Source organism: Spermophilus citellus (assembly GCF_964194105.1).
Source record: "Spermophilus citellus genome assembly, chromosome: 1".
Taxonomy (NCBI): domain Eukaryota; kingdom Metazoa; phylum Chordata; class Mammalia; order Rodentia; family Sciuridae; genus Spermophilus; species Spermophilus citellus.
This window is the reverse complement of record NC_138182.1, coordinates 123,369,146-123,393,646: the sequence shown is the minus strand read 5'-3', so window position 1 is coordinate 123,393,646 and position 24,501 is coordinate 123,369,146. Positions and strand designations below refer to the sequence as shown.

The 24,501-nt window shown below is 40.7% G+C and overlaps 1 protein-coding gene across 1 annotated transcript in view; it reads left to right on the top strand.

Annotated features, from left to right (window-relative positions):
- Positions 1-24,501, top strand: part of RANBP17 (RAN binding protein 17) — a 297,306-nt gene that overhangs the window by 246,586 nt on the left and 26,219 nt on the right. The window contains exons 23-25 of the mRNA XM_081277519.1: positions 9,696-9,910; positions 12,008-12,146; positions 22,988-23,154. Coding sequence (XP_081133645.1) covers positions 9,696-9,910; positions 12,008-12,146; positions 22,988-23,154 — 521 coding nt within the window. The remainder of the gene's footprint in view (positions 1-9,695; positions 9,911-12,007; positions 12,147-22,987; positions 23,155-24,501) is intronic.

Here is a 24,501-nt window from a genome sequence, read left to right as displayed (position 1 = left end):
TGGTGAGAGTTGAAAGAAAACACAGAAAATTTTAAATAGTTTGGTTGTAAGTTAATGGGTTTTTAATATTTTTTCTCCACTAATGTGTTTATAAAATAACCTGTGTAAAATATTTTATTCAAAAAAAGAAATGAAACATACGTTGTTAGTTACTAAATTTGTAATTAAATTATTGGACAACATTACTGTGAAAATCCTAAAAGCAATTACATCAGCACTTGATTTTATCTTTTGTGTCGTTGGCTTTTAGGCCATAATGCAGACAAGAAGGATGTCACCTCAACACCATAAGACCACTGTTCACCAACAGTATACTGCTACATCTTTTTCTATCATATTTTTTGGTATCCGCCATTTTTTTCTATCTTTTTTCTTTAAAATAGAAATATCTTTTTTTGCTTTTTTTTTTTTCCTAATTATGAATAGCACACTTAGGGACTGGTGTTACAGCTCAGTGGTAGAGTACCTGCCTAGGATGCATGATGCTCTGCCCCAGTCCTGCAAAAATAAAGAAAATCATGCACTCATGGGGAGAAAAATCCAGTAATATTAACAGTGTGTTGCAGTGTATATCTCCTGCCATATTTTTAATGTCTACATGTGTACATTTTTTATAAGTGGTATCATGAAATACTTGCTATTCTAGAATTTGCTGGTTTTTACTGTGCCTTGACCATTGCTCCATGTTAATATATAAATTTCCCGTGGGGGGGAGTGTGTGTGTGCTGGGATTGAATCCCAGGTGTGGTAGGCAAGCTCTTTACCCCTGAGCTACATTCGCATCCCTGCCTCACCTTCTCAACTTTTTAAACAGCTGCAGAGTATTTTATTTTATGGTCATATAGTCATTATTTATTCATTATTTAACTTTGGCTGAGCATCTAATTTTCCATCATCACACACAGTGCTCAGGTCAGTAGCTTTGTACAGTCAGCTTTATGAGCTTTACCCATTCATTCAACAGATGTTTATTAAGAATAGCAGTGCCTACTCCAGGATCTTTGGGTACACCAGTAAGCAAACTGGGAAAGGAGCTATCCAATGACTAGAAGGGAATGTGTGCTCTGGGGGAGAGGCAGCTGGGAAGAGGTCTGCCTGGGTGCTAGGGAGTGGAATGCAGGAGCTCTGGCTCACCCCTCAGGGGAATGCTCCATGGCACAACTACTCTGGAAGACAGTGCCACGGTCTCTCACACAGCTCACATACTCTTATCATACAATCCAGCAATCCTGCTCCTTGGCATGTACCCAAAGGAGTTGAAAACCCTTGTCTACCAAAACCTGCATAGGGGTTTATAGCAGCTCGTTTCGCAACTGCCCAAACCTGGAAACAACCAAGGTAACCCTCACCAGGTGAGTCAGTGGAGACTAGTAACATAGAAAGACTTGGAATGTAGTGCAGTGCTACTGAGAACTGAGCTGTCCGGAGGACTAATATCTGAAGTATATAAAGAACTCAAAAATTTAATACCAAAAAACAAATAATCCAATCGGGAAGAGGGCAAATGGATTAAACAGACCCTTGTCAAAAGATGAAATACAAATGGCCAAACCGATATATGAAAAAATATTCAACATCATTAGTAGTCAGGGAAATGCAAACCAAAACTACACTGAGATTTTATCTCACACCAGTCAGAATGGCAGCCATGAAGAATATAAATAATAATAGATGGTGGAGAGGATGTGGAGAAAAGGGAACACTTTGCACTGTTGGTGTGACTTTAAATTAGTACAATCACGATAGAAATCCATGTAGAAGCTGGGCACAGTGACACACACCTGTAATCCCAGCAACTTGGGAGGCTGAAGCAGGAGAATTGCCAGTTCAAAGCCTCAGCAAAAATGAGACACTGAGCAACTCAGTGAGACCCTGTCTCTAAATAAAATACAAAATAGGGCTGGGGATGTGGCTCAGTGTTTGAGTGCCTCAGGGTTCAATCCCCAGCACAAAAAAAAAGGAAGAAAAAAGAAATCAAGATGGAGGTTCCTCTAAAGTCCAGGCATGAAAGTCTTATGACCATATTGCTCAGCCATACCACTGCTCAAAGAATTAAAACCATACTTTAGAAATATGTGAATATCCATATTTATGGCAGCACAATTAACAATAGCCCAACTATCAGGATCCATCAATGGATGAATGGATAGAGAAAATGTAGTATGTGTGTGTATAAAATGGAGTTTTACTCAGCCACAAGAAAAATGAAATCATATCATTTTCAGAAAAAAGGATGGAATTTAACATTATGTTAAGCAAAATAAGCCAACTCATAAGGTCAAGAGTTGTATGTTTTCTCTCATATGTGGAAGCTAGAGAGGAAAAAGGAAAAAAAAGAGTGGGGAGTGGTCCTCATGAAAATCAAGGAGAGATCAGCAGAATAGAGGAAAGGGACCAAGCGAGGGAGGAAGGGGGCAAGTGCTAGGGAGGGGTACTGGCCAAATTATATTGCAATATAGTGTGCACGTGCGAATGGGTAATAGCAGATCCCACCATCATGGACAGATACAGTGCACCAATGAAAATGAACTGTCAAACCATGCAGCCTTAAACGCCTGCCACAGAGTGGAAGACGTCTTTCTGAAAAGGCTATGTAACATGGATTCCAATTCTGTGACATTCCGGACCAAGAGAAACTATGAAGACAGCCCAGAATAGTGGTTGGAGAAGGGAAACGGTGAACAGACAGAGCAGAGGATTTTTAGAGCAGGGAAATTAGAATGGTTGATACATGTCATTATATGTTTGCCCAAACCCAAGGATGTACAAGGCAAGGAGTGGGTGCTGAACCTTGGACTGTATATATGATGTGTCCGTGGAGGTTCATCTGTGTAACAAACATGCTACTTAGTGGGGTGTCAACAACACAGGAGGAGATGCACGTGGGAGCAAGGGCGTACAGGAAATCGCTGCCTTTCTCTCGGCTCTGCTGTGCTACTAGACTGCTCTTTTTTTTTTTTTTTTTTTTTTTTAAGGTTTTTTAAAAGTGCCAGGGACTGGGAACATGCTGCACTCTTAGAGTGGCCCAGAAGATGAAGTGCAGGCAGACTTCCAGTGTGTGAGCAGTGGTTGTATGAATGTCTTGGGGAACATTCCAGGATAAGGTGATAGCATTTCTTAGGATCCTCAGGCAGAAGCACATCTGAGAGCAAGCAAGTTGGCAGCTGGAGCCAGATGAGCAAAAGGGGACTGACAAGAGCCACATCGTGCAGGCCAGGGCTTTGATTTTAACTCCAAGGAAAATTAAGGGCCTTTACAACATTTGGGGCAGAGGAGTGTCGTGATCCAACTTGAGTTTTAGAAAGATCACTCTGGCTGCTGGGTTAAAGTGGACCATATAGGGGGTTGACCGCACAGCAAGAAGAGCAGATGAGACAGTATCCCATGCAGTGACACAGGTATAGTTGAAGATGGAGTTGATGTCAGCTGAGGTGGGGGTGGGGGACTGTTAGTTCCATTTTGGTCATGTTGAGCTTGAGTGTTGATTAGACATCCAAATACAGATGTTGAATATGAACTTGGATATGTAAGTCTGGAGTTCAGAACATATGTCAAGGCTAGAGAAACTAATATGAGAGCTGTCTGGCCCTTAGGTGGTATTTAAAGCCGCAGAACTAGGTGAGACTGACTAGGGAAACCTGGAGGAGAGAGTGGACACTGGTTTGAGCTCCAATGTTAGGAGGTAAAAGAGAAGAGGAGGAAGCTACACAGGAGAGGAGCCCTGAGGCAGGACAGTCAGGAGAGTGTGTCTTGGAAGATGCAGAGGTCCCCTGTGTATCAGAGCTGCCAGTGAATCAAGATGAAGACTGAGAGTCAGCTGCTGTCTCAATAGCATGTGCAAGGCCCCAGCTTCAGTTCCCAGAAATCACAAAAGGAGGTGGAAGGTCAGGTGGAGAGAGCAAACGCCAGCATTCAGCAATAGAGTGACCTTGAAATGGGCATATTTGGTGGATTGGGCATAAAGAATTGAGAGGAGAAGAAATGAAGACAGTGAATATTGACAGTTGTTTTGAAGAATCTTTTACAAAAGGCAACAATATCTAGCAGACTAGAGAAGGTTTTGTGTTACTTTTTTATTTGATTTTTTTAGTTGTAAATGAACACAATCCCTTTATTTTATTTATTTACTTTTACGTGGTGCTGAGGATCAAACCCAGTGCCACCCACACATGTGCTAGGTGAGTGCTCTACCACTGAGCCACAGCCACAGCCCCTGTTACTTTTTTTAGTGGCAGAAATGATAGCATGACTTGTATTCTGCTAAGAGTAATTGAATAGCAAAATATATATATACACACATACATACATACATATATATATTTCTCTCCTGTGCATAATATATGTATGTATATATAGCATATGTATGTAAAAAGGTTGCTTTTGCCTTTGGCAAGAGATATGGGACTTGGTTGGATCTGGGGGCACTGGCAGCAGAGGTGAATGCAGTGCATTCCCAGAAATGGACTGGTGCTTTTTTTCATATTTTAATGAATATTACCAGTGCCTTCTACAATGATCACTAATTGCATATTCCTATTTTTCCTGTTGCTTAAAATTCCACATCCTTATCAACACTACCTGGTTTCAGTTTTTTGTGCTCTGAAAGGGAAATATCCTGTTCCCTTCCAACCCTCACAACCTCAATTCTGCTCCAGGCTATCCGTGCCTAGGCCTTGGCAGGTTTGCAGAAACAGAGGTGGGCTGAGTGACTTGGGGTGAGAGGAGGGTTCATGTCACTGCCCTGATGGGGAATGAAGACATAGAACCTGGGAGCTGAGCACTAACCACTTTAAAATTTTAGAGATTAAAAGGGAAAATGAGGGGCTGGGGTGGTGGGTCACCGATAGCGCACTCGCCTAGCACGTGCGAGGCCCTGGGTTCGATCCTCAGCACCACGTAAAAATAAATAAATGAAATAGAGCTGGGGATGTGGCTCAAGCCGTAGCGCGCTTGCCTGGCATGTGCGGGGCACTGGGTTCAATCCTCAGCACCACATAAAAAAAAATAAAATAAAGTTGTTGTGTCCACCGAAAACTAAAAAATAAATATTAAAAAAAAAATTTCTCTCTAAAATAAATAAATAAATAAAGGTATTGTGTCCGACTGCAATCAAAAAATAAATATTTTTAGAAAGGGGAAAATGAAAAGGTAAAATCAATGCAGGGATTGTCTGATAAGCCAAAAGGCACCATGTTCATCCTGTCAGTTCCTCCTGGCACGAGATGCTCCTGTGGTGTGTCACATCCTTGCCCTGTTTTTCTGAAAACTCTTGAGGCACAGAGAATGGTGGGATAGGGGGCAAACATACCACCTACAACTCATCCTCTTGGAGGAACACAAAAAAGGTAGTGACCGTATACAGTATTGACCACTGGATATGTGAATGGAAAGGATTAAGGGGAAATGACATTGTTCTGTGCCACAGACAGGAGCTCCTCCAAGTGTAAACACAGGAGACTAGACTGGGGGAAACATGAGCCCAAAATTGCACATTGTCATGGCTGACATTTATTGAGCACTGTGCCAGCTCCTGTGGGTAAGCACTTCACATATGTCACCTCCCTTGCTCCACAAGAGAGCCTGGGAGTTAAAGGAATTATTATCCTTGTTTTATACATAAGGAAACAGTGACTTACAGAGGCTTATGATCTGCTCAGATACCCAAGTAGCAGGAAAGAGTGAGGATTCACACCGGGGCAGTGCAGCTTAGAAGCCCACACAGTTCATCCCGGCCTTGGGTACTGTCCATTTATCTTCCATTAGAGCATTATCTTGTTACACAGTTTTTCACCTAAAGAGGACATCCTGCAGTCAGTCACCCATGGAAGAGGTAGGGAGTTGGGGGAAGGGGGCTTATAGAAACAGACTTGGAAGTTGATTCAGGTGAGCAGAAGAGACTTTGCATCTTTTGGTCTATATCCCTTTCTGAATGTACATCTTGAGACTTGTCTAGAAGGGGTACTCTTGAGTGCTAGAAGCTAATAACAATGAATGGCCTCTCCATGAAGGGCAGAGTGGAGGTTAAGAAGGAGAGAATAGCAGTAAGTAGAAGCTAATAATGAGGAAGATGTTTCTAGTAAGCCAGATGATGTAGATCAGGAGTCCTCTTCTTACTTCTCAGTTGTTTTCCTTTCTGTTTAATGAGCTCTCTTAGACTGCCTTAGTATGTACAGTGACAGTGGCAGTTTTGTACTGCTTGGAACTGTCCTCCGTTGTTGCCTTTGGTGGTCTTAGCCATCCAGTTCACACCTTTCCTCTCCTAAGCTTCAGCATAGCCTCAGCATCCATCTTACCCATGACCCGTGTTAAGGATGCAAAACTAAGGATGGGCCTTTCTCCTGACCCCCAGTATAGCCAACATCGTCGCTAGGAAACAGGGATTTTCCTTTTGATTCTAGCCTTCAAAAGGGTTTATTTAATTCAGGAAAACATTGTTTCTTTTGGTGCTTTGACAGTAATGCCAAAGAAGCAACTGTCACCAGCTTCCATGGCTGCCCACCTGGCAATGCCCCCATCTCCCAGTAGTCCACAGTGCAGTGCAGATCTCAGGAATGCCTGAATGAAGGGTGGGACTTCGCAGGCGTGCAGTGCAGCAGGGAAGATGGTGTTCCCTACCAGAGAGGCACATGGATACCCAGTTAGTTCTCTTCACATTAACGTGACTGATATACACATCAGGCAGGGAACAAGAACTGTATGGAGTAGAAAATGTATTTTAGGAATTATACCTTTTTTACAATCTTGAGTAAAGATGAGGAAATGAGTCCAAAGGGGAGAGTTGAAGGTTCAGGGAAAAACTTCACTGATCAGCTCTTCTGAAATAATGGCATGAATAGAGATGTGCAAGCTTACAGGGAGGTCCAGAGGGTAGGAACATCCGGATGCTGGATTAGGATCATGAAAGTAATGGAGTGAGGAAGGACAGGTATCATTGTATAAAACCAAGTGGGATGGCATCAAATTGAAAAGCTTCTGCAGAGAAAAAGAAACAATTAAGACCATGAAGAGAGAGCCTAAAGAATGAGAGAAAAATCTTTACCTGCTTCTTTTCCAACAGGGAATTAATAACCAGAATACATGAAGAACAACAAAAAAACTTAACAGTCCACTTAGTAAATGGGCAAAAGATCTAAAGAGCCATTTCTCAAAAGAAAAAATACAAATAACCAGCAAATATATGAAAAAATAAATGTTCAACATTCTTAGCAATCAAAGATAGAAATTAAAAATACACTGAGATTTCATTTCACCCCACTTAGAATGACAATCCTCGAGAATACAAATAATGGTAATTGCTGGTGAGGATGTGGTGGCGGAGCTACGTTCAAACATTGTTGAATTACAAATTAGTACAACCACTCTGGAAATAGTATGGGGATTCCTCAAAAAATCGAAAATCAGTGCTGGGGTTGTGGCTCAGTGGTAGAGTGCTTGCCTAGCATGTGAGGCACTGGGTTAGATTCTCAGCATCGCATATAAAAAAATAAAGGTCCATTGACAAGTAAAAAATATTTTTTAAAAAAGATCTAAAATCAGCATATTACAGAAATACATCATATTAATGTTTATAGCAGCAAAAACCACAATTGCCAAGTTATAGAACCGGCCTAGGTGCCCATCAATAGACGAATGGATAAAGAAAAGCAAATGTGTGTGTGTGTGTGTGTGTAAATAGGATGAATTTCTACTCAGCCATTAAGAAGACTGAAATTATGTCATTTGCTGGTAAATAGATGGAACTAGAGAATATCGTCCTAAGTGAAATAAGCCAGACTCAGAAAATCAAGGGTCAAATGTTTTGTCTCATGTGCAGAAGCTAAAGAGAAGAAAGGAATAAACAAGGGGATCTCACAAAAATAGAAGGGAGAGCTTAGAGTAGAAGTGAAGGACCAAGCAGGAGGGTGGAGAGAAGGGGAGGAAAAAGAACTATAGAATGAAATTGAGGAAATATGCTGTGTGCATGTATGAATATGTCACAGTGCATTCCAACTACATCCATAACTGCAATGCACTGATAAAAAATAAATGAATAAAAGACCCACAGAGTAGAAGAAGGGAATCAGAGAGAGAGGAAGGAGGAAAGAAGAGTACTTGGGATTGAAATGTTACGTACAATTATGCATACGTCAAAGTGAACCCCACCATTCTGTATAACTACAATGCACTAATAAGCTTTTTGTTAAGGTCAGTGAAAGGCCATTGCCTCTGCAGAGCTGCTCCTGTAAATTTGCTGCCCAGTGTGTGGACTGGTGGGCATGAGGTCAGTGGTCAGCAGGACTGGTAGTCCCAACAACAAATGGGACCTAGAAGCATTTCCACATTCTAATTGTCACCAATTCTAATCACAGCTTGAAGAAATTTGGGGCACCTACCTTCCAGATCTCACACAAACTTCTCTTTGGGCCCCTTCTCTCAGTCTTACAGGGAAATGGGTTTCATCCTGGTTTAGCCAGGTTGACATAGGATAAGCCACAGTGCCTCTAAACTTTGTGAACTGAATGTAGTTCACTTTTAGAAGCAGTGTTCACTTGAACAGGAGAAAGCAGAGCTAAGAAACAGTATGACTATATTTTTTTAAAAAACATTCTTAGATATTGCCTAGTAATGTGCATTAATAGTGCACGTTTCAAAAACAAACTGTTGCCAGGCGTGGTGGCACACGCCTCTAATCCCAGCAGCTCAGGAGGCTAAGGCAGGAGAATGGCAAGTTCAAGGACAGCCTCAGCAACTTAGTGAGGCTGTAAACAACCTACTGAAACCGTGTCTCAAAATAAAATATAAAAAGGGCTGGGGATATGACTTAGTGGTTAAACACCCTTGAGTTCAGTCCCTAATACAAAAAAAAAACAAAAAGTTGATGTAAATGCCAAAGATTACAATAGAAAATTTTTTAAGTGATTATATAAACATTTCTTTGTCTTTAGTCAGCATAGAATTGAGATAGTTTTAAAAACAGTCTTCTGGGGATGGGGCTCAGTGGTAGAGCACTCGCGTAGCATGCGTGAGGCACTGGGTCAATCATCAGCACCACATAAAAATAAAATAAATGTATTGTGTCCACTACAACTAAAAAATAAATGTTAAAAACAATTGTCTCTTGAGGTCTTCTGAGAAAACAACTAAGGAAAAAAAGGAAAGAGTGTTTATTAGGCACTGTGCCAAAAATGTGTGTCCTATTTCATTTAATTCATAAACCAAACCTATGAGGCTCCTAAAAGTGAAGCAATTCAAGATCTAGTTCATATATAAATGTTGGAAGTTTACCCAGAATTTAGAGTAATTTCCATCTTAATCAGATTATCTTTTTCTCTTAGTGGATTATTTTATCCTACTTTTTAAAAACTTTTTATTGAAAGAATAACATCTATATTAAAGTACAAAAGTGAATTAATCTGAAGAGTATAACTCAATAAACTTTTACGTATCTCTATATATTTCAATGTAATCACCATCCAGATACAAACACCAGACTTTCCCATGCCCTGATCGGATTACCCCTGGGCCCTTTGTCCTTCCCAGGTAAATGGCCTTAAGCATTTGTAGTTTTCACTTCTGTGGAGGGCTCCATTTTTGGAGCAGCGCTGGAGGGAAGGGAACAGTCACAGTGAGGTGAAATGTTAAGCATTGTGCCCTGTGGCTGCTTTGAATTACCTCTACTTATGGCACTTTCTCTTTCTGCTTTTACCCTAAAACAGGTAATCAGATCCTGTCTCTTGGGAGCCTCTCAAAAGATCAGATTTATCCAATGAAACTCAAGGGCATCTCCATCTGCTATTCAGCTCTCAAATCTGCCTTATGTGGAAATTATGTCAGCTTTGGCGTCTTCAAGTTGTATGGGGACAACCATTTTGACAATGTACTCCAGGCCTTTGTCAAAATGCTGCTGTCGGTGTCCCACAGCGACTTGCTAGTAAGCAATCATGTAATGTGAGCATCTTTGTGAATCGAGCAGCAACAACCACAGGCCCCCAACTGTAGGACGAGGGCTGGGGAGCGAGAGCAGCCCCAGAGCAGTTTCCCCTCTGGGACAGCGTGCTTGGTCTCACTCACCGCTAAATGCGCTATCTAGTGACACCCCTAGTGACTGTGCTTATAGAATCAACTGCAGGTTCGAAGGGGTACCTGCCACCCTCTTCCAGGTGGGTCGTCCAGAGTGCTCCAGATTGTGCCGTGGCAAAATGTAATGAGCACTTTCAGTTGATTGCTTACGGCCAGACTCATAATTCCAAAACACCTGTTTCCTGCAGTAGAAACAGGGTTGCCGCGAGGTCTTCCAGTCCTTCTGTTCGGCTCCTCTGACTTGCCCTGTGGTTTGGCTTTCTTTTCCACTAAAATTCTGGTGAACTGGACAGAGTGCAGAACCACAGGTGGAGCAGCCCTACATATGTGGAGACCTGCACGCACTAGTTACCTACCTTGAACGGCTTCCTCTCTTTTTCTCCAAAATGAGTGGATTGACTGGGTGAGCTCCAGGGCCCTTCTCTGCTTGGCCACCTATTTTCTCTAATGTGTGTCAGTGGTCTCCAAACTCTGAATCCATCAGAACACCTGCAGGGTGCTTGTTGGTAATTCGAATTTCCTGTTTCCTTCACTGGGCTCTCATTATCAGGCTTTTTTTAAACATCTGTCAGATTACCCAGAAACCACTGAATGCCCAGTGTGGTGGCAGTGATTTCTTGGGTAACGCAGACAAGTAATTCATCCTTAGAATAGTTCAGGCCTTCCCAGCTGGTAACACACACCGCAGCCCCAGGGTTTCAAGGATGATCTGAGGACCTGTGCGGGGTGGCCTTCATGAGAAACACTCCTGGACTCAAGGCGTCCCCACCATCCTAGGCTGGCCTCTGCGGGGATATGTCTCAAGCTGAAGTCACCAGGCGTCCTCCCAGTGACACGGAATGCTCACTGAGGCTGTGCCCGGAGGACAGACATTACAAAGGAGACACTTGGATCAAATCGGCCATATGTTACATTCACTTCCTTGAGGGGACTCTTCACTACAGCTGAGGTCCCCCAGGAAATATGGTGTCACTCTAGAAATTTTTCTCTTGCCCTCCCTTTTTTTTAAACAGTCAAGCAAACCTCCAGTTCAATAATTTTCAAACTTGAGAGTACATAAGACTCTATCTCATATGTATGTTAAAAACACACATTGCGGGCCACACCTCAGAGCCTTCCACTTAGTGAGTCTAGAGCGGGATCAGAACGAGCACCCCGAGTGATTCTTACAGAGGTAGCTACCTTCGTCTCACTTTAGGAAATGCTGCTCTGCTTTACCTTTCTTATGAGCAGCATGCTTCTTTGACATCAATTTGGGTTACATTTGAGATTTTCCAGGTATATTTCTTATATGTTTTATCTTTGCCTGTAGTATGGAAAATACTAAGCCATTTACCAAAGGATGATTTAGTCAGATGGGTTGGCATTGTTTAAATATATCAGACTATAATGCCAAGTCCTATTATAACAGCAAATTTCTTTGTGCTTAAAAAACAAAAACTAATAATAACAAAGTTGTCTAACCACTATTAAGTGCTATTCATTGTTATAATATTTCAGTTCAGAAAAATGATTCAGTCTTCCACATATTTACCTGCTTTTAGGTATTAGCCATGTAGAGTAAAACTGAAGTAACATTCTGTTACAGCTTCAAATTAACATTTCTAGAGATCAAGGGATTCCTATTAGAACCCTTTTAAATGCTGAATTGGGAATCATTATGCCATTTTTTAATATATTTATTGACCTTGTATTTAAAAATAAGTTGAGGGCTGGGGATGTGGCTCAAGCAGTAGCGCGCTCGCCTGGTATGCGTGCAGCCCAGGTTCGATCCTCAGCACCACACACAAACAAAGATGTTGTGTCCGCCAAAAACTAAAAAATAAATTAGAAAAATAAAATAAAAATAAGTTGACAGTTTCCAATATTATAAGTTGCAATTGCCCTTGTACTGTACATGATTTTTTCTTCCCTGTGGTTTGACATGCAGTCCCTCTCTGTGTTGTAGCAATATCGGAAACTGAGCCAGTCGTATTATCCACTCCTGGAATGTCTCACCCAGGACCACATGAGCTTCATCACCAACTTAGAGCCTCCTGTGCTCCTGTATGTCCTCACTTCTATCTCAGAAGGACTCACTACTCTTGGTAAGGATCATGGAAAACGTTGTTCCCCTAGGAAAGCTTGCTCATGGTCTCTTAATCTATGTGCTCATTGAGACTCTCATCCTCCAAAGGAGAAAAAGGTATTGTAAGCTCAAACTGAAAGATTATTTTAGAACTCTTATTTGCAAATAGGAAAATACATTTTGATATATAGTATGTTATTTTATAATTAGCTTATTGAAATATAATTTATAATGCTGATTTTAAGTGAACAGTTTGATCAGTCCTGACAAATGAACCACCACAACCATTGTGTATAATGTTGTGTGTGTTTTCATCACCACTAAAAGCTCTTTTACGTCCCCTCAAATCAGTTCCTTCTCCTTACTCTTCTCAAAGGACCACTGTCTGCCTTGTCTTTGCCTTTTCCAGAATTTCATGTAAGTGGACTCCTATAATATGAAGTTATTTGTGTCTGGCTTCTTTTATTTAGTGTGATGCCTTTGAGAGGCATTCATATTATTTTGCAAATCAGTTGGGGTTTTTGATCATTGTTTGTTTTGTGTTTTTTTGTTTTGTTGTGTTTGTTTTTTTGTTTGTTTGGTTTGGGTACCAGGGCTCTACCTCTGAACTACATCCCCAGCCCGTTTTATTTTATTTTGAGACGATGTCTTCTCACTAAGTGGCTGAAGCTGGCCTCAAACTTACTGTCCTCCTACCTCAGCCTCCTGAGTCACTTGAGATTACAAGCATGTGCCACCACACCTGGCTCAGGTCGTTAGTTTCTTTCTATTGCTGAGTATTATTCCATCATGTGGACTACCTCAGTTTGTTTGTCCATTCACTGATAGATATTGGAGTTGTTTATGTTATTTCACAATTTTGAATATTGGCACTGTAAAAATGAATGTACTAGTCCTCATGTGATTGCCTGCCTGCCTACCTACCAACCTCAGACAGACAGACAGATTGATTGATTGATCAATCGATCATAGATAATTATTTCCCTTGTCTAGGAACTTAGAGTAGAATGTCTGGGTTTCATGCTAAGTATATTTTTTAAATCTGAAGAAACCATTATCCAAGGTGACTGTACCGTTTGATTCTAGTGGTGTAGGAGGGCTCCGTTCACTCCTCACCCTCACCAATACTTACCACTGGTATTTTTAATCTCACCATGTAACATATGGGAAATGGGATCTCACTGTGGTTTTAATCTGCATTCTACTAATGAATAATGATTTAAGCATATTGTCATGCTAATTAATGCCTTTCACATGTCTTCTTGGTGTTTGTTCAGATCTTTTACTCATATTTTTAACTGGGTTCTTTGTTTTTGTTACTGAGTAATAAGACTTGTATATCCTGAAAACACATCTTCATCAGATATTAAGTACTGCAGATATTTTTCAGCCTATGACCTGTCTTTGTGTATTCCTAACAGTATCTTCTGAGGAAGAAAATTTTTAGTTTTGAAGAAGTCCAAGTTATCTTTTGTTGTGGTGGTGGTAGTTCTAAGAAATGTTTGTTTAGCCAAGGCCATAAAGATTTCTCCTGGGTTTTCTTCTAGAAATTGGATGGGTTTACCTCTGATGTTCAAGTTTATGATGTATTTCAATTTAATTTTCATGTATGATATGAAGTAAAAGCTCAAGTTTTCTTTTTAACATGCAGACAGTCAACATTTGTTCTAGCATCTTTTGTTGATTAAACATCCCTATCTATTTGGTTACCTTATGCCAATAGTATGTTGTTAATTTTATAGGGGGTCTTAAAATACTGTATCATAGCCCTTTAGTGTTTTCTCTTTTAAAAATTATTTTGGCTATTCTGAATCCTTTGCCTTTTTATAGAAATTTTAGAATCAACTTCTCAGTTTCTTTTGTTGAAACGAAAAGAGTGTGCTGACTTTAGTTCTTTTTGGATAAATTCTGAGGAGTGGAAGAGCTGGTTCATGTGGTGGCTCTGTTCCTAGCTCTTTGAGGAATCTCCCCACTCTGGAAAACGATTGTGTTAATTTGCAGTCCCACCAACCATGTATGACTGTACCTTTTTACCTTACATTCTCAGTAGCATTTTTTATTCTTGATAATTGCCATTCTGATGAAATATCAATATAGTTATGATTTGCATTTCCCCAATTGCTTGGTATATATATTGTTTTGAAAAATGTCCGTTTAGTTTTTTTTTTTTTAACTCATTTCTTGATTAGGTTATTTGGGTTTTTGGTATTAAGCTTTTTGAGTCTTTTATGTATTCTCTGTATTTATCCAAAAGAACTAAAATTAGCATACTATAGTGATACAGCCCACATCAGTATTTATAGCAGCACAACTCAAAATACCCAAGACAAGGAAGCAGCTCAGGTGCCCATCAATAGACTAATGAATAAAGAAAATGTGGTATATGTAGACAGTGGAGTTTTACTCATCCATAAAGAATAATGAAATTTTGGCATCCTTTTGTTCCTGAGTGATGTTGATATAAATGGGTGGAACTGGAGAACATCAGGCCAGAAAATCAAGGGTTGAATTTTTTTCTCATTTGTGGAAGCTAGATATATACATATAAAGTCACCAATTAACAGTAAATAAATAAATGGAAGGTAGACCAGTAGAGTAGAGGAAGGGGAATAGAAGGAGGGAGAAGGGAGGAGAAAGGAGGAAACTGGGCACTAAAAGGGAGTAAGTTAAATTCCATGCATGTATGATTATGTCAAAACAAACCCAATTATTATGTACAACTATAATGCAATAATAAAAACAAAAAAAATTATTTTAAAGAAAAAAAAGAGTAGGGAAATTTTGATTGAGGTCGCATTGAATTTATAGATCAATTTGGAGATAATTGACATATTAACTATTCAGTGTTCAATCCCTGAAAATTCTATATGTCCCCTATTCACATAGGTCTTCTTCAGCTTTTCTCAAAAACATTTTTGTAGCTTTGAATTTATGAGTCTTATCTGTATTTTTAATATTTATAACTAAAAAATATATTTATAACTAAATACTGTACGATTTTATGCTATTATCAGTGGCATTTTAATTACCTATTTTTCTTTGCTATAGTATAGAATCAAAATCGGGTTTTTTGTTTCTTTGTTGACTTTATATCCTATAACCTTATTAAACTCACCTATTCTATCAGCTTTTTATAGATTTCTTACATAGATGTTTTGGCAAATAAAGAGGTTTTACCTCATTCTTTATAATCCATCTGCCCTTTTTTTTTTTTTCTTGCCTTATCACACTGGCTAGAACCTGCAATACAATATTAAATAGAAGTGTAGAGCAAGCATCTTTTTTTCTTCTCTTCAGTTTTGAAGGCAGTTTTTCAGTTTCAAACCATCCCATATAATGCTGGGTTTCTCATAGGTGTCTTTTATCCTTTGGAAGAAATTCTTTCATTCATAGTTTGCTGAGTGTATTATCATGAATGAGTGTTGAAGTTTAGCAGGTGCTTTCTTTGTATCTACTGATATGATCATATAGTTTTCCCTTTTTTGTTAATGATCACATTGAATGATATTTAAATCAACAATATTCAGTCCAAATCACAATATTAAGTCAGCTTTGCGTTCCACATGTGGCTATGACTGATGTGGATGTGTTCCTCTGTAGTTCTCATGGAGCTTTCTGTTCTCATATCCTCACCTTGTTTTAGTCAGTCTAGTGCCCTCATGAGATGAGCTAAGAAATGTTTTCTCCTCTGCTTTCTCATGTTTATATATAATTTTTGTTTATTTTTCCTTAAACATTTGATAGAATTTCCCAGTGAAACCATCAGACTTAAAGTTTTCTTTGGAAGATTTTTAACTATACATTGAATTTCTTTAGTAGATGTATATCTATTTTAGTTGTTAATTACATCTTGAATATTTAGTGTTTGTGTCTAAATTTCATCTAGCATTATTGACATAAAGTTATTAATAATGTCCCCTTGATATCCGGTTTTATTTCTATGGGACCTATAATGATGTTCCCTCTTTCATCCCTGATATTGGCAATTTGTATCATATTATCTTTTTTTCTTTTCCTCCCCCTTCTCTTGTCTCTTCCCCTCTTCCTCCTCTCATTTTCTCCTTCCCTCTTCTTCCTCTCCTCTTCCTGTTTTTCTTCCTTGATCATTCCAGCTATAGTTTATCGGTTTTATTGCAAAGCATTATTTTTAGTTTCCAGTGATTTTTTTTCTGTTATTTCTATTTCACTGATTTCAAATATGACCTTCATTTTTTTCTTCAGTTGATTTTTGCCTTCTTCCCACCCCACCATAGAAGCTTAGATCATTGGTTTTAGACCTTTCTTCCTTTTTAACATATATTTTTTAATATTTATTTTTTAGTTGTATTTGGACACAGTACCTTTATTTTATTTATTTATTTTCATGTGGTGCTGAGGATCAAACCAGGGCCTCGAACGTGCTAGGCGAGCGCTCTACCGCTGAGCCACAACCCTAGCCCCTTAATGTACACTTTTAATGCTTTAATCTGAGCACTACTCTAGCTATATCTAAAAAATTTAAGTGTTAATTTTGCTTCTGTTTTTATTCAGTTCAAGAATGTTTTCTGATTGCCCTACTGATTTTTTTCTTAAAGCTGTGGGTTGTTCCTTAGAAGCAGATTGGTTTTCCGGAATTTGAAGATGATCCTGAATCTTTTCTGTGACTGATTCTAGTTTTATTCCATTGGGTCATAGAATACACTCAATGAGTTTTATACTTTTTAAAGTTTATTGAGACCTCTTTATGACCCTCACTGTGGTGAATGCTTCCCGGTACTTAGCTGAATGTGTGTGCCACTGCTGGGGAGTACTCTGTGCTGGCTCTAGCAGTACTCTGTTGCTCCTGATTGGTTGGTCGGTGCTGTTTTTTTCTATGCATGAACTAAAAAGAAATGCTGAAGTCTCTCAAGACAGTTATAGATTTGTCCTGTCTCCTTTCAGTTCTGTCAGTTTTTGTATCAAATGTTTCTGTTTAAATAGCTTTGTTATTAGGTGCATAATATTTAAAATTATTAAATTCCTTTTGATGAACTTTTGTCATTACAAAATTATCTTCTTTATCTCTGGTAATATTCTTTCCTCTGAAATTTTTGTCTGATAACTTCTCCAGGTTTTTTTTTATTAGTATTTTCTCCTGTTCCATCTTTTCACTTTTTTTAAAAAAAATGTGGGGGTTTTCATTTTGTTACTTATTGGTTTGGGGTATTGAGGATTGAACCAAGAGGATTTTATCCCTGAGCTACACTCCCCACACGCACACACGCTTTTTTTTTTTTTTTTTTTTTTTTTTTTTTTTTTAGATACAGGATCTTACTTAGTGCCAAGGCTGACCTGGAACTTGCAGCTCTCCTGTCCCAGCCTCCCAGGACCCACACAGCACCTCTGACTGTTGTCCTCTGCCTCTCTTTTTCAGTTTTAAGCTTGAGAGTGGGCACACCTGGGTAATCCAGGATAACCTCCCTATTTTGAAGGTCAGCTGATTAGCAAACTTTGTTCCATCTGCAATTCCCCATCATTTAACCTAACATTTAGTTTCTGGGGATAGGACAAGAACATTTGCCAACATGTAGCATGTATATATCAAATCTGACAGCTGCTGCCTTCCGATCAGTATTTCAGCCAGTTAGTGTAACTAGCATTGTTTGCTTTCTCTTTATCTTGTCTGCCTATGTTTTTGCCTTTTTTTCTGCATTATTTTAGTTTGGGTTAATTGAACATTTTTCATGAGTCCCTCTTATGTCCCCTGTGGTCTTTAGCCAGCCTCTTTATTTTTCAGTAGTGGTCTAGGTTTTTAAAATCTACATCTTCAAATAATATCATTCCCATTTACTTCTGAAGAAAATCTGCCTCTGTTTCCATTAGATCCAGGCTCCTGTTACATGTGTGCTGTGTACCTCTTACTCTTGGTCTTGGTCCACAAGTCGGTGACACACTGTCTGTTTTGTTTTGTTATGTTTTGGGGGGGAGGGTCTGTTCTGTTTGCTTTTTGTCTCTCTGTACTTCATTTTGAGTAGTTTCTAGAGCTGTATCACAAGTTCACTGATCTTTGGTTCTACATTAACTAATCTGCTATTAATCCAATATTTCTTTCATTTCAGACATTGTGTTTTTATTCTCAGAAACTGAATTTGGGGTTTTTGTTTTGTTTTTTTAAAGAGATGGGAAGTCTAACTTTTTGTCCAGGCTGGCCCTGAGCTCCTGGGCTCAAGTGATCTTCCTGCCTTGGCCACTTAAGTAGATAGGACTACAGGCAGGTGTCACCATGCCTGGGTTCAGGCCTTTTTATATGTTCCATTTTCTCCCCATCAGATTCATGTTTTCCTTTAACCTTGATAATATTTAAAGATTCATAACAACTTTTTAAAAGTCCTTGTCTACTAAAGTCATTTCCAGATCTGTTTCTATTGATTTATTTTTTTCTTTATGGGTCATATTTTTTTCATTTTCTGTGCCTTGCAATTTTTGATTGGATGCCAGACATTGTGATTTGTATGTTGTTTAGTGTTGAATTTTGATTTTTGATTTTTTTCCCAAGATTTTTGAATTTTGTTCTTTCAGTTGAGTACCCTTTAGAGATTTGAGATGAAGTAGCAGCCTTTATTTTGGAGTAACTGAGCCCCTCTACTGAGGTGTGACCCCTGTAAGGACACTTCAGTGCTCTCTGTATGGTGAGTTATGCCCAGCTCTTCGTAACCTTCGGGGATCGTGTGGCCCACTGCTTTTCAGCCATGGGGAGCTTGTGCTGCCGTTTGCACAGTTCACTGTTCAGATGCACCCTGGAAAGGACTCCCTTGCAATTCTCTGGGCCTCTTCTCTTCTTCAGGCCCCACACTCCAGTGGTCTGCACCACAAATCCCAGCTGCCTCTGTTCCCCAGATACAAGTCTCCCTCTCTGCAGCTCAGGAGATCACGGGCTTTGCTTGGGTTTCTTGTCCTGGCCTGCAACCTTGGAAGCTGCTTTGGGCAGTGGGCTTCCATATTTGTCAGTACCACCACATCTGTCTCCCTCTTCTCTGGTTTAATAGGCCTATGCTGCTTGTTGTGCAATAATTGAAAAACATTGTTTCATATATTTTGTCCTGTTTTCTTGTTTACCACGGCAAGAGGGCGAATTCTCATAGCATCTAATTCTTCATGGGCAAGAAGTCTTGTCTTTTATTATTACAGTGTAGCTTGACAGTCTTTTTTTTAATCTCACATCATAGTAATACTAAAGATTTTGAATTAGTTGCAAGCAGCTGTGTTATTCTCAAAGGGTGATCTTGATCAGTCCTGAAATCTGTATATTCTAATGAGACCAAGGGACTCTTAACAAAGTAACAGTGCAGAGGGAAGGCCGATCTTGGATTCAAGTGTGTGGTTGTAGGCCCTGGGCCTTCCATGTCCACCCCTGCGTTCTCAGCACTCCCTAGGTGAGCAGTTCTCCAGGAGCACTGGTTGTCCTTGTTTTATACCTGATTATAAGCTTCTGAAGGACAGAACAGTGTCCCTGCTGGGACAGGGGAGTGAGCCAGACTGAGGCACTGGGAGCCACCGGGTCTTCCTGTGAAGTTCATTCTTAATTAAATGTATGTGAGAATAAAAGTGGGCAACTCATAATTTCAAACACATTCTTAAATATGTGGTCTGCATGTACTATGAGAGCAGAATCCCAGGAACTCTGAAGAGCTTGGAGATGCTGCCCATCCCAGCGCGCTCCAGAGGGAAGCGGGCCACCTTGGTAGGAAGCTGAGCGCCGGGTGGGTCCTCACGCGGTGTGCTGTGTAGGCAGTGTTAAGCACTTGCTACAGACTGCAGGTGAAGCTCAGGGAAGTCAGACATGGAAGGAATGTAGATTTAGACCCACACTTGTCCGGTTTTTGAAAGTGCTGAACCTCCCAAATAGGCGTTTTGTCTTGGAAATTGCCTTTCAAATGGCGTTTTCCCAAGACCTTCGTCCTCCCCTGTGTCGTGGTGAGTGTTGAGCTGAAGCCAAGGGCTCCACCCCATTATGGCCCTCCCTAACCCTGAGTGAAGCACTCTTTGCTGCAGAGTTAACTTCTCAGTGCTGCCTGGCCTGGGCCTTGGTGAGCCGGAGACTGTTAATGATGCATGTGCTTCCTGCAGGCCCCCGCAGGAAGAAGGAGCACTTGGCTCCTCAGTGTGAAACAAGCTGCCAGAGAGGACTAAGTACATAGCAGGCTAAAAATCACTTACAGCATTGTCTAAATTTGGCTATAATCCTTTTGAAAAGACTCTTCAACACCAAGAATTAGGACAAAATTTGAAAATTCCTGATATCTCCTGGCCTTCCTGTCAGGAGAGTCTCAGGATTTGAGTCTCACACGGTATCTTGCGCTGCAGATAAAGAAGCCAGTAAGAAGATAGAGTCCTCTGCACTGTTCATTCTGCTTTTGACCAAATGCCCTTGATCCTTGGGATTCCGTACTTTTCAATCCACCTGGAAATACCATTTCTCTTTTTCAAAGCTCCCAGCCATAAATTAGCCATAATGGAAGGTCTCCTCACAGCGAGGGTGCTGCCCGGCCTCTGCCTCTGAAGTGTTCACCTGGCTTTCCCACAGCTGACTCCAAGGATTGGAGCCTTTTAATGCAATCTTCATGGCACGTGGTCACCACATCTATGTGAAGTCTTTAAAATTTGTGTTTGATTGATAGCATATTGCTCTTCGCTGGTGAGGGGAGCCCTATCGTTCCTCCTTGCCTTTGTGGATGTTAAGTTACTTGTCTGTGTACTTCCATGGCTGGGACTCCAAATGTAGAAATATGAAGGGAAAAGAAAAGCAACCCCACTCAACAGATCTGTCTGACTCTTAGGCCTGTTCTCTCTCCCAGGGTTAGAAAACCAAAATTCCCCTCCTACAAAGTAACCCAGTTACCAGGAAGAGATAAAAAATCAATTTGCCAATTAATTGATCAGTCAAATGCCACAGCTCTAGTAGAGGGGAAAGAAACTTCTTTCTTAAAAGCCTTGTCCAGGCCTGTCTTGTAGGTTTTCATTCACCTCTGGTCCCCCGATTCTGTGTCAGCTCCTGTTGTCCCTTCTGTATTTCAGAATTTGCTTAAAACCTCCTCCTTCGTATTTCCATGGCCTGTCTCTGAAATGATGTGAGTTTTTAAACTACAGTGTTGTGTCAGTGCGAGGTATTGCTACTAAATACAGCTCAAGATCTTCTCTAGAAAACTTTTTCAGGATAGCTTTAGCTTCCCATTCTTTTAAGTGATTCAGCTAGTATTTCAGCTTTAATCTATATGGGATATACATGGGTCTCAGAATCTTAGCCGTGAGTAAGATGAATAAGAAACTCTTCTCTTGCAAAGTTTATAATCCACTTACTTCTCTTTTGAGACTACTATATTCACCATTTTTAATTGTTTCTTTAATATAATCAGAAACTCCCAGGGGGTGTCAAGATGTCATTGTTAGCCTTAAAATATGGGCAGTGCCAAGCTATGAGTTGAAAAATCATGAAGTTTGGATAAACGATTTTATCTCTTGAGTTTTAGCGGGGTGTGTGTGTCGCTCCCCACCTCTCCCTGCAGTGCTGGGATCAAACCCAGGGCTTTATACATGCTAGGCAAACTCTACCACTATGTTGTATCCCCAGGTCTCTATTTTCTCATTTTAAAAATGTAAATAATACCTAATTACAAAATAGTTGTTAAATCTGATGAGATGATCATTTTAGTGTACAAAGAAGAGTCTCGATATATATGGCTGCTGCACTATGTCAGCTGCTCGCTCAAGCCTTCAGTGGCACCTCTCTTGATTTTCAAATTAAATGTACCTCATCCCCCTTTGCACCCCCCTTGACGAAGACCCCAACCTACTGTGTCAGCCTTCTCTCTGACTCCCTATAGATTCTTCACTCAAGTCAAGGTCCTGCTTCCTGAGTACATCCTTCTTACCACAATGGCAAACTAGTAGGACATGCAGTTTCTCAAGCGCCCACTGTGATATAAGGCTTCGGATGCTTATGGACATGTTTGCTTAATACCTGGTTTTAACATAGTGGTTTAGAATCTGGGTCCAGACTCTGCCGCCTCCTTGCTTATTTTCATACATTGGCTGCACAGGGGTCCAGCTGGGTGTCATTGGACAACTCACTTCATCTCTCTAAGCCTCAGTGTCCTCACCTATAAATGGGGGTAATGACAAGAGTAATCATTAGGGTGCTGTTGTGAGGATTAAAAATAACAATCCATGCAAATCACTGAACACAGTAACTAACACATAGAGAAAAGTGAAGTGGTGCTTTCCAGGTACCAACACAGCGGGTGATTGGAAACAGTGGGATTTGAAACCAGAATCTGTGGCTCCAGCATCTGCCCCTTTCCCACTCTCCTGCCTCATACTGATCTCTACCTGAAAAACGTCCTTCCTGAGATCTAAATTGCCAGCCTGTGTCAGGGGATGCCTTCTTCACCAAGCTCTCCTGGATTCCCATCTTCATGTGATCTCCCTCAGAGTCCTTAGCCGTATGTTACCCATTTCTCCAGAGCAGTGTGCAGTGATGACGTGTGTGCCAGAGTATGAGCTATTTGACCCTGGGTGGGTTTCCCCTGAAGCTCAGAGCTTTTTGCACCAGGTAGATGCTTAATAAACAGTCACTTGAATTGAACATATGCAGTTAAGTCCCAAACAGAGAACTCCAGCTAGTGCCAGCTAGGAATAATTTGCTTGCGAAGGTGTCTCCTTGCCAGGCCCTGTGGTCCACACTTGGCTTAAGGAAAGAAGCAAGGCAGTGTGCCCTCAAGCAACTTGAGTTTGGTGGAATTGTTTTGAAACCAGGTGGTGATTCTCTTTTAATGGAGACAGTAGACTGTCCAAAGCTGCACACGCTTCCATGATGCAGTGAATCTCTCTCTGTCGCCTGTACAGATACGGTCGTCTGCTCCAGCTGCTGTGCCAGTCTAGACTACATCGTCACCTACCTCTTCAAGCACATAGCGAAAGAGGGCAAGAAGCCACTTCACTGCAGAGAGGCTGCCCAGGCTGGTCAGAGACTATTACATTTTATGCAGCAAAACCCAGATGTCCTGCAGCAGGTAACCTAGCTTAAGAAACAGTGGCCCAGAGGCAGCCTGGTCCCTGAATACCAAGAACAAGCGTTCTTTGTTGTTGTTTTTGTTTCTGTTTTTCAGTTGTTGTCCTTAGACAGACATGACTGCAGAGTGTATTTTGGCGTGTTACACACGCATGGAGTATGGCTTGTTCTGATGAGCATCCTATTCTTAGGGTCGTGCGCCACACGGAGTCTCACTGGGCTGTGTTCACATGTGAACATGGGAAAGCTGTGGGAACAGCCAGCTGACCCTGTAGAGCTTATTCTCTGAGTATTTTCCTTGAAAGTGGGAGTGGCCCCAGGTTCACCCACCCTCAAGAGATCCAGATATAGGGGCTGGGGATGTGGCTCAAGCGGTAGTGCGCTCGCCTGGCATGCGTGCAGCCCGGGTTCGATCCTCAGCACCACATACCAACAAAGATGTTGTGTCCGCCGAGAACTAAAAAATAAATATTAAAAATTCTCTCTCTCTCTCTCTCTCTCTCTCTCTCTCTCTCTCTCTCTCTCTCTCCTCTCTTACTCTCTTACTCTCTCTTTAAAAAAAAAAAAAAAAGAGAGAGAGATCCAGATGTCCTCCACCTCACCTCAGTGAGGCTAGAATTCAAAAACAGACAATTCTTCCAGAGATCTGAGAAAAAGAGGGCAGAACTGGAACTAGAAGTGTTGATCTCCGATTTCTTTCTGGAGCCTCTGAGGGTGTCGTGTAGTTGCCCTGGTCGGGCTCTGGTGTGTCTTGTGAGGCCACCTGGCCTTTGCTGGGCTCCTAGGCTTTGCCAGGCAGCCAGCTAGGCACTGCCACTCATCAGATTGTAGTTAGTGTTGCTCCCAATTTAAGATGAGGAGTCACAGTTTAGACAGATGAAAGAATATTCCCAGGAGCATTTAATTAGTAAGTGATAAACCCATATCATTATATTTTCTAATTGGCGAATGGGGTTTAGATTCAACACTGTTCTTTAAAAGTCTTGCAGTTCACAGTGACACCACGCCAGGCATGTTTCGAAAAGAATAATGCCATTTTTTATGGCTATACTGCCACTACACTCTTCCACTAAGTTTGGAATGTAATATTTTCATATTGTTGTTTTCTCTTGCCAAATTATATCCATAATAGTCTTTGATTTGCAAACATAAATACTTCAACAGTGTCTTGCTACAGTGTCATTAGTGAGCAAACAAGTCACTGTAAGTAAAAAATGATAAAAATAGCATGGGACAGCATGGACAGGCTTCTTCCTGGCTGTTGTTTTTGCTGATATGGAAATGAAATTGTACAAACTTTGTCTGTGGGGACATTTCATTTAACCAGTTCTTTTCTGAGGAGGGGGAG